The sequence below is a fragment of the Cornus florida genome, unplaced genomic scaffold (assembly GCF_030987335.1).
Source record: "Cornus florida cultivar Cherokee Brave unplaced genomic scaffold, ASM3098733v1 CherokeeBrave_3.0.0_Hap2_Chr06, whole genome shotgun sequence".
Classification (NCBI taxonomy): domain Eukaryota; kingdom Viridiplantae; phylum Streptophyta; class Magnoliopsida; order Cornales; family Cornaceae; genus Cornus; species Cornus florida.
The window spans coordinates 42325353-42336532 of NW_026775576.1; the positions used below are offsets into that span (position 1 = coordinate 42325353).

The window sequence follows — 11180 nt, forward strand, 5'->3', positions numbered from 1 at the left end:
TTCTTGAGACACTTTCAGGATTGGGAGATCGAGGATGTCTTTTGGAAATGGTGTACAAACAGGAGTTTACGGGCGATGTTTCGACTCATGGGTGTGGGTTCCTTCTTTCCAAGGTTGTTTTGGTGTTCGGTCTTTCTACAGGTGCATTACGGAAGCCCACGGGGAGTCTTTCCCATGGAAGGCTATTTAGAGATCCAAGGCCCCTCTCAAAGTGGCTTTTTTTGCGTGGACTTCGGTGTTAGGGAAGATCTTAACCTAGGACAACTTAAGAAGGACAGGTAGTGGTCAATTGGTGTTACATGTGTAAGAGAGATAGGGAAACGGTTGATCACCTTCTTCTGCATTGCCCCGTGGCTTGGGATTGCTAGGTCTTACTCTTGAGTTTGTTTGGGGTTTAGTGGGTTATGCCCAGATCCCCTAGAAATTTGATTGAGGCTTGGCGAGGTTGTATAGTGGGGGCCCAAGTCCGTGATTTTTGGAGGTTACGCCTCTTTGCATTTGGCGGTGTTTATGACTTGAAAGAAATAGGAGATCCTTCGAAGGAAAGGGGATTCCTATGGGGGAGTTAAAATTCTCTATTATTAGCACTCCTTTTTGTTGGGTTATAGGGAGATATTGTAAATCCATGGAAGAGATAATTGATTTTTTGGACTCTTTGAGAGTTTATAGGCCCTATTAGGCCTTGTGTATTTTCTGACGGATGCGTTCCCCTTTTGAACGCTTCTTTATACAATATTTACTTATCCAAAAAAAAAAAACTTACCTTAATCTAAATATGTGATTGAGCTTGAGAGATTTGCTGCGTGTTCTTAGCTGATCTTCATCTCGTCTTCCATGGTTGTAAACAAATGACTCATGGCACTTTGACGCACTACAAGCCAAGTTTTGAGAATGAAATTGCCAACATATGACTCGTATTCCTAACAAGGTGCAAAGGTGAGCACCAAAGAAATTAGTAAAGCATTCTACATAAACATAAACACTACCGGTACCTTTTGGGATATGGGGTGGCTTGTTAGACTACGCCCAAAGAGGCGTTAATTGATATGGTTATAACTTGTAATAATGTAACGAATTTGTTAATTTACTTCTTTGGTTAATTTGTTGAGGGCAGAATTACGAGAATATATATATATATATATATATATATACATATGACTTTTTCTTGGGTAATTCAAGCATAATATCTTATGATTAGTTTAATGATTAATTTTGTTTGATTTTTCTTTTTCTCCAAAACATATGTATTGGTTGGTTATGATGACTTCAGTGATGGATTTGTGCCTCACCATGGAAAGCATAATGGAATAATTTCACTTCTTAGGCTGTGGAAATGGTTCCTTAATGTTGTTGCTGCCTGCTGTTGTTGCACCCCCTCCGCTGGGCGGTTTGGGGAGGATTCAACTCTTTAAGAACTAATTACATGTTTTGATATTCTTATATGAAGTCCTATTGGTAGATTTTTTATTTTTAAATTTTTATTTATTTATTGCCTCCTTATATATGCAAAGCAAGTTCTGTGTTTAAAACCAAGTAGTTGGCTCAAGAAGTAAAATGTGGCAGGCCGTGGGCTATAAATTGAGCCAGGTAGCTCGGTTTGGCTTGAGTTCAACTTGGAGCAAATGTGCTCAGGATCAAATTAGTTACATGAGCATGGTAAAGCTGTATTTAAAATAATAAGAATTAAAGTCACTGGCTGTATATGTAGAAGTAGAACAGTAGAAATATATAAAAAGAAGAGAAAGGAGAGAATTGCGTGAAGGCTTGAATGATTTTAATTACTCATTCACAGCTAGAGTATTTATAGATAAAATGAGCACATGCTTATATTGCAAAAAAGGAAACTAAATCAAATCACAACTTATTCTAAAGCATATTCTATGGCATATTCTATAGCATAGTCAAATCTCTACTATTATGGTAAGTCATACCATAAATCGTGGTATCATATATGCTAACATATGCATAGTCAAATCTCTACTATTATGGTAAGTCATACGGTATCATATATGCTAACACTCCCCCTCAAGTTGGTGCGTAGATATCTGAAACGCCTAACTTGGACAATGCATTCTCAAACGCAATCTTGCTGACGCCCTTTGTAAGAATGTCTGCAAGCTGCTGAGAGCTTGTGACAAATGGAGTGCAAATTTGACCAGAGATGATCTTCTCTCGAATGAAGTGACGGTCCACCTCTACATGCTTAGTCCTGTCATGCTGAACAGGATTTGCTGCTATGCTAATGACAGACTTGTTGTCGCAGTTGAGTGAGAATGGAAGCGACATTGGAAGGCACAAGTCTGTCATCAAGGTTTTCAGCCAAAGCAACTCACCTACCCCAAGAGCCATAGCCCTATACTCTGCATCTGCACTAGATCGAGAGACAGCATCATGCTTCTTACTGCGCCAAGTAACCAAGTTACCACCAATAGTGGTACAATAACCTGAAGTAGACCTCCTAACTGAAATTGATTCTGCATAATCAGTATCTGTCCAAGCCTCAACACATAAGTGACCATGATTGGCAAACAAAATACCACGGCCTGGACACCCTTTTAAGTAGCGAAGGATCCGAATAGCTGCATCAAGGTGAGGGGCACGAGGAGAGTGCATGAATTGACTCACGACACTCACGGCATAAGCAATGTCAGGTCGAGTCATGGATAAATAGATGAGCTTCTCCACAAGTTGTTGATACTGACCAATATCTGACAACAACTCCCCCTCAGAATCAGCAAACCGATGATTCTGCTCAATCGGAGTATCAGCAGGACGAGCGCCAAGTTGACCAGAAGCAGAAAGCAAGTCAAGAACATACTTGCGCTGAGAGATGAAAATGCCAGTCTTGGAGCGAGCCACCTCAATGCCCAAGAAGTACCGTAGGGGACCAAGATCTTTAATCTCAAACTGACGGCCAAGATAGCTCTTAACCTCATCAATTCCGGTAGTATCATCGCCGGTAAGAACAATATCATCGACATACACAATAAGAGCAACTGTCTTACCACCTAAATGACGTAAAAACAAGGTATGATCAGCTGCACTTTGATGGAAACCAAACTTGAGCATAGCAGTGCCAAAGCGATTAGACCAAGCTCGAGGAGACTGCTTGAGGCCATACAGAGAACAACGAAGACGACATACCATACCAGAATAAGCAGGAGAACGAAAGCCCGGAGGAGGAACCATGTACACCTCCTCCTGCAAATCACCATTGAGAAAGACATTCTTGACATCTAACTGAAATAGAGGCCAAGATCGAATTGTAGCAACGGAAAATAATACACGGATGGTATTCATCTTGGCAACAGGGGCAAAAGTCTCCTGATAATCTATGCCATAAGTCTGAGCATAACCCTTGGCAACCAATCGGGCCTTGTAACGAGCAACTGACCCATCTGGATTATGCTTAACTGTAAACACCCAATGACAACCCACAGCCTTTCGTCCAATAGGAAGCGGACCCATGTCCCAAGTCTGATTTTTCTCAAGTGCTTGTAGTTCTTCTGTCATAGCATCACGCCATTGAGGTTGTGCTAGTGCATCTGCAATACTAGAAGGAATAGGAACCGAGGCAACAGAAACAAGAAAACTCCGATAGGAGGGTGAGAGAGCATAATCAGAAACAAAATTAAAAATAGGGTAAGTACAAGAACGTTTACCCTTTCGAAGAGCAATGGGGCGATCGTCAAGCGAAACAATAGCTTGAGAAGGCGGAGCTGGTGCCGAAGGAACAGGGCAGTCGATCATGGGAGTAGAAGCTTGTACTTGTTGTCTCCGACTACAAACCTGTAAAAAAGGAACAATTCCCCCTACTGGAGGGGTATCACGAGGAGGAATCATAGAAGAAGAAACAGGTAATGGTAAAGGAGTTGAAGACGGAAGAAGGTGATCATCCATTATATTCAATGGGAACCATTCACTCTGAGAACCAACTGAACCACTATAGTATGGTGTATGTTCAAAGAAAGAAACATACATGGATATAAACCGCTGACGACTGGGAGGATGGTAGCACCTATAACCTTTTTGAGAGTGAGAATAGTCCAAAAACACACACTTCAAAGCCTTGGGGTCAAGCTTTGTACGAGTCTGCCCCAACTGCTGAACAAAGCACACACACTCGAAGACTCGCGGAGGAATAAAAAAAAGAGATGAATTGGGATGTAAGATTGAGAGTGGGGATGCAAAGTTAAGAATTCTAGAAGGAGTCCTATTAATAATGTAAACAGCGGTAAAAACTGCATCTCCCCAAAATGACTGGGGAACATTCATGCCAATGTAGATTGCTCTGGCTAAGTCAAGGATGTGGCGATTCTTTCTCTCAGAACGACCATTCTGTTGAGGAGTTTTAACATTAGCCATCTGATGCTCAATCCTAAATTCTGTACATAACCGTTGTACCTCCCCATAAGTGTACTCTGTACCCTGGTCAGACCGGAATTTTTTAATGGTACGACCATATTGAGTCTGAACCATTGTCATAAAATTTTTAAAAATGGTGTATACCTCATTTTTGGTTTTCATAAGATAAACCCAAGTAACACGACTATGATCATCAATGAACAACACGAAATATCGAAATCCAAGACTAGAAGTAACTGGGCAAGAACCCCACATATCTGAATGAACAAGATCAAAAGGTGTTAAAGCAGATTTATTACTACTAGCAGGATAATTGGAACGAACATGTTTAGCCATATGACATGTTTCACAGGATAAATCTAACACTGCCACGTTACAAAATAAGGAAGGAAATAAATGCTTCAAATAACCAAAAGAAATATCCTAAACGCATGTGCCAACGCATAAGCTGGGCTTTATTAGATGAAACAATATTAAAAAATGAAGCTGAATGTGCTTGAGGTGACAAAGGAGCATCCAACAGGCATAAACCGTCCACTTCACGCCCACTGCCAATCGTCCGTTTCGACACCAAATCCTAAAAAATACAATGAGAGGGAAAGAACGTTACACTACAATTTAATTGTTTGGTAACGCTACTAATAGAAATAAGATTTGTAGTCAACTTTGGAACATGAAGTGTATTTGATAAAGTTAGTGAAGGAGTAACTGATATGTGACCCTTCCCAGCAATGGAAGATGGAGAGCCATCCGCAAGGCGGACCTTGCGTTATCACACGATGTCACAAACAGCCTAAAGGTAGCGGTCGCACAAGTAGCAAGGCTGCTGAAAGGTGTGGAAAGGTGTTGGCTCTGATACCAAGTAGAAATATATAAAAAGAAGAGAAATGAAAGAATTACGTAAAGGCTTGAATGATTTTAATTACTCATTCACAGCTTTAGTATTTATAGATAAAATGAGCACATGCTCATATTATAAAAAAGGAAACTAAATCAAATCACAACTTATTCTAAAGCATATTCTATTGCATATTCTATAGCATAGTCAAATATTTGCTATTATGGTAAGTCATACCATAAATCGTGGTATCATATATGTTGACATATGCATAGTCAAATCCCTGCTATTATGGTAAGTCATACCATAAATCGTGGTATCATATATGCTAACAAGAACAGACCCTTTTTTACTATCTACAGTCAGATTTTTCATCAGCTGTGAATATTGTGGCTAATAAGAATTTAAAGTTTTAGACATGACACGTGTTGAGCTAACAACAAAATAATTTTATGTTTCAGTGTTGAATTTTATGTTTCAGTGTACCTCACTGGGCTTATTCTACTAATTTTGTGGATCAAATCATATAAGCTGTACATTATCATTTTTTGATGTGACATGTCCAAATCTTTCGATGAAGTAACAGTCATTATGGAATGATGTCACTTCGCCCACCTCTTTCCTTTAAAACTAAATTTTCCTTCCTTTTATGCGAGAAAAATCGATTTCACCCTGCACCTTTTATGCAATGACTTGAACATGATATGTATTGGTCTGATGACCTGTCCCCCAATCTTGATTTTTTGTTGAAAAGTGAACCGAACTTGAACTTAGATGGGTTGATTTTTAATATGCTTGAGCGGTGCTCAAAAATATAGTTACTAGGCTTATTTTCAGCCCTCGGAAAGTCAGGAATATTTTTTTTATGAGATTGAGAAGATCATACCTTGCTCAAGATATCGTGAAATAATTATTAAAAACTGTGAAGAAATTAACGATTTTTACCGAGTTTATGTTGGTTTGATTTTCTACAAAATTATGGTATTTCCCTTGATAAATTGGTAAAACAAGATCCACCATTCTCTATCCAAATATATAGTTGAGATTTTTATTTCCAAGGGTATTTGAAATTGAATAATGAGTTGGCATTGTAGTCTTTTTTCCACATGATCTCTTATCTATGTAATTATGTTTCTAAAGTACCTCCTCATTTCCTTCTCTTTTCTGTCTTATTATGTTACTTTATATTTGTCTATACAGGACATCTGCTGAAGAAGCAATACAAAGGATGCAGGGAACCGTGATTGGTCAACAAGCTGTTCGCCTTTCTTGGGGCCGGAGCCCAACGGCTAAACAGGTGAATTTTCCTAATGGACTGCTGAATTTTATAATGTGCTCACTCTAGGAACTAAAGCATTTTTTTTTGTTGGTATATTGCATTAAGCTACTTCAAAGCCAGGAAGTTTGTAGAAAGTAAAAATCTGAAATTTGACATGAAATGGTGTTAATTTAGCTATCAGTGTCTTAGCTCTTGGAAGACATGCATTATGAGATTGCAGTTCCATTTACTAACATCACAACTAAGGTCCCAGTGCTTTTCAGAAATGAAACATATTTACAAATTCATGATCTGCAATTGTCACATACTTTTATTTGACCATAGGTTACTGGGTATAATTATAGTTGAAAGAATGTCTTTGGTTATCCTTTCAATATAATGATCACTTTGCCTCAATTTGTCTTGCATTAAATATTTAGTTTGTACCTGTTATATTGTAGGATGTATCTGGTGTCTGGGGTCAGCAAGCAGATCCAAGTCAATGGAGCAGCGCCTATTATGGTTATGGACAAGGTTATGATGCCTATACTTATGGGGCTACTCAAGATCCTTCATTATATGCATATGGTGCATATGCTGGTTACTTACAGTACCCCCAGCAGGTATGATACTTTTAACATTGCTTTTGCATGTTTTGAAATTAATAGAAGGGTTGTTTCTTGAAATATTAGTGTAGGGATGGTCAAATAGTTGTGTACTCCTTTGTTTCTAGTATCTTCTCAGTTGTAGAACAACTACTAGTGAACATATCATATATTACTAATTATTGATTATGTTCATATTTTTACTGTGAATAAATTTTCACAGTAGTTAGAAATACTTAACTCATATGGGATTGGGATTACATAAAATATTTTGTTATAACTTTTAGTCTTTCACATCCCATTCTTTATTTTTTCCATCATTTTCTTTCTCCTGATAGGCAAGAGATTTTCATTATTGAAAGAAGAAGTTGCAAGAATAAACTCAGAGAGAAACTTTTCTCTTTCTTTTAATAAAGTTTACTTATTCTTACATTTTCTTTCTTTTTTGTTAACAACCATCTACTCCAAAAGTTTAAGCTATTAGAGAAGGTATAATTTTAATATTTAAATCTTTCAACACGTCTCCTCGCATGTGGCCTTCTTTTGGTCCAACACGTGTTTCAATTCTAATTATTGAGGTGATGGTGAGGTTTGAACATAGTACCTTGCCTGATCTGATAACATGTTGAAGAGATAAAAATTGAAGATAGAACTTAAACATGAACAACACAAGGATATAACATGGTTTGGCCACTGCGGCCTATATCCACAACACACAAAGCCCAAAGGGCTACATCACTTTCATTATATTTTTTCTTAATTTTTGTATACAATGATCACCTCTATTAATATGTGAAAGAATACAAAATATAGGAAAGATTCCTAAAATCACTCTCATGATTTACTCACATCAATATTCTGTCAAGGATTCGCTTCATCATTCAAAACAAATATTCTGTCAAGGAGTGATTTAAGGGCTTTAATCACTCTTATACTGGTATTCTCTAACACCCTCCCTCAAGTTGGTACACGGAAATTTTTTCTCTAGTGTCTAACTTGAAACTAAATACGGAGTTGTCGAGAGTTGGAGACGAGTAGATCCAAGACGAGTTGATCCGGAGATCCAAGACGAGTTGATCCGGAGATCCGAGACGAGTTAATCTAGAGAATTAAGATGAGTTGATTCGGGGATTCTAGACGAGTTGATCTAAAGATCCGAGACGAGTAAAGTATAGAGTAGGGTATGATAAACCTGCTTTCATTCAATGTTAACAGCCATCTACTCTAAAAGCTTAAGTTGTTAGAGACTGTATAACTTTAATATTTAAATCCTTCTACATTTTTTGTTTTTGATAAACCAGAAAAGTTCTTGTACTCACTGAAAAAAATATAAGAAAGAAAAAGGAATGAAAAAGCAGTGTCCTCTTGGTTTCTGTTGATGTGAGACTGAAATCTTGAAATTTTTTATGGGGTTTGATTTCTGAAAATTATCAAGGATATCAAGGTTCTTTAACCTCTCCTGACATTTTTATTCTTCTTCTTGTTAACGGTAAGGTTGCTCCATTGTTAACTGGAGGTCACGAGTTCAAAACAAGGAAACAGCCTCTCCGCATGCGAAGGTAAGGCTGTGTACATCTAACCCTCCCCAAACCCCACAGTGGCGGGAGCCTGGTGCACTGGGTTTGCCCTTTGCCCTCTGCCCTCTGCCCTCTGCCCTTTGTCCTTTGCCCTTTGCCCTTTGCCCTTTTCTTCTTGTTGTTAACGGATTTGAAGTATGAACACTTTAACCGTCATCCTTGGTATCTAAGATGCCAGACCCCTTAACATCAACAATTTCTGTCTTGAGTTACATCATCTTTGGTTTGTAGCCTAATTTTTTTCACCGAAATGCTGTCCTATAGATTGAAGAAACTCAATTCTAAAAGACATGAACTGTGAAAGTCATTGATGTGATATTAAAGTAGTCTTATCTTGGAATTGCGTTTAAAGTGGACATAGAAACAGCTCAATTTACCACCATAACAAAGAGCCTTCGGTTCTGCTTTCCCAAATGCTGCATAAAAGAATACGGTACTGCATCCTAGGCCTTTCTACCCCTGTAGATGTTTCCCCCTCTCCAGCTATAAAATGAGTCAAAATACTGATCTGGAAACACCCATGAGAGCTCAGACAGCATGAAGCCATAAGAACACACCTTTCCAGCCACCTTGCAATTAGTGAGAAGATGATCAGCCAATTCCATCCTCTTTGCACATATAGCACCAATTGGGAATAAATGTACTCCACTGTCAATTTGTCAAGCATCAGAATCTTCTCATGGGCTGCTGACCACCCAAAGATGTCACTTTGTAAGGGAAAGTATTTTTATTTTATTTCTTATATATATTTATATATATATAAACTGATGGGTTATGTGGGGTTGGGTTTGGATTGATATAATTTTAACTGGCTTGAGTTTTTGGAATTTAGGCTTCGGAATCGAAAAAAAAAAAAGGTCGGGTATTGGATGGAGGTAATGTGTGTTAAATTATGAGAACGACCTGTTCCGAACCCGACTTACCATAATTCATTGCCATCCCTACACTTCTGCACATGTCAGTGACTCAGTGAATCTCCTTTGTCGAAAGATGAACTCAATGAGATTATAAAGAGGTGCAAGAGAGGCCTTAATTTGTTGATGTGATTTCTTCCTGTTAAATACTACTATTGTTGTTGTTGTTGTTGTTGTTACTAAATTTTCATAATATTGTAATGGAATGCAATGCCATTCCTGACCTCATGGAGTCATTGGGAGGAACAAGCATTCTAATTTTTTCAAGGATAGCCTTTTAAATGAAATTGACACGGTCAAACAGTAAAAAATGAATGGAGAGCTGGAATTGCATTTTATTCCATTCCGTTATTATAAAACAACCATGGCCTTCTTGTTTTTCAATAATGTCCTGCAACCATGGTATCTAAATGCTTATTTTTTTCTCATACCAATCTTACATATAATGAATGAGGGATTTGGATGCTTACTGGAATAATCGACACAAGAATCTGTCTAATTTTGTGGTTAATTTTCAGGCTGAAGGGGCTCAAGAAATGGCAGGTGCTGTCCCGGCTGTGGAACAAAGGGAGGAACTGTATGATCCCTTGGCTACACCAGATGTTGACAAGTAAATCTCGTCTCTTTTCCGACTATGTTAACACTCGACAAGCCATATTTTTCTACATTATCACTGAGTATGTTTGATTTTGATCCATAGGTTAAATGCCACTTACCTTGCCGTCCATAGAAGTGCCATTTTGGGCCGGCCCTTGTGGCGGACAACCTCATCGCTCTCACAGCAAACTTAGGTTCTTATGGCAGTACTATTTTGTGTACTGGTTTCTGATATTTTTTCGGTGTTTGATGCTGTTAGTGGCAAGAAAATTAATCAATTATATGCCCAACCTTATGTATAGAGCTTTAGATTATGTAGTGTTCTACACCAGCGCTGTCTTTGATGGATTTAACTTTTTCTTGCTGTGGCAGTCAACGTATGTAACCAGATCTGTTCAAATTATTCAGTTGGATTCGTAGTGGAAATTTTAGAAGGCTTTAGTTCTACCATGTAATGTGCTAATTACATTTTTATCGTGCGATACATAGTAGGAAAAAAAAATGCTTGCTTGTAGTTTATTCAAAGGAGGCCATATCTGAGATGCATTGTTTTTATACATTTACATTTTGGAATTCAAATTTTAGTTGCCATCTTCAATCTCTGTGCCTGGGTTTCTTAATAAAACTTATTGCTACTTCTGTTTGCAATTCTTTAGGAGAGTTTAACGGCGCTTATAATGGTCCTACTATATACAGCATCTTACCACTGTCTGAATTCTAGGTATCATACAAGGTGAGGGCTTTGGTTCTGAATTGGATAAATCTTTGAGGATATTAATTGTTTAGCTGTGTGGGGATTGTCGCAAATGAAAGACCTTAGATCCAGAGTTTCCCTTTGGATTTAAGGTTTGGTCGTATTTTGATTAGTGGAGATGATGTTATAATCGAGCTTAATTTCATGTTCTAAGTCACGGGAGTGGGAGTGAGAGTGCGAAAGCGGTAAAATTTAAGTCACACAAAATGGGAATGGGAGTAAGAGCGCGTGCGGAGAGTAGGAGCTACTTAAAGCGTGAGAGTAGGAGCATG

General features: G+C 38.2%; 1 protein-coding gene across 1 annotated transcript in view; it reads left to right on the forward strand.

Moving 5' to 3' along the window:
- LOC132311372 (polyadenylate-binding protein RBP47B') overlaps window positions 1–10733 on the forward strand; it is a 36476-nt gene extending 25743 nt beyond the window's left edge. The window contains exons 5-8 of the mRNA XM_059809272.1: window positions 6404–6500; window positions 6923–7084; window positions 10076–10167; window positions 10258–10733. Coding sequence (XP_059665255.1) covers window positions 6404–6500; window positions 6923–7084; window positions 10076–10167; window positions 10258–10348 — 442 coding nt within the window. The 3' untranslated portion in view covers window positions 10349–10733. The remainder of the gene's footprint in view (window positions 1–6403; window positions 6501–6922; window positions 7085–10075; window positions 10168–10257) is intronic.
- Window positions 10734–11180: the final 447 nt, after the last annotated feature.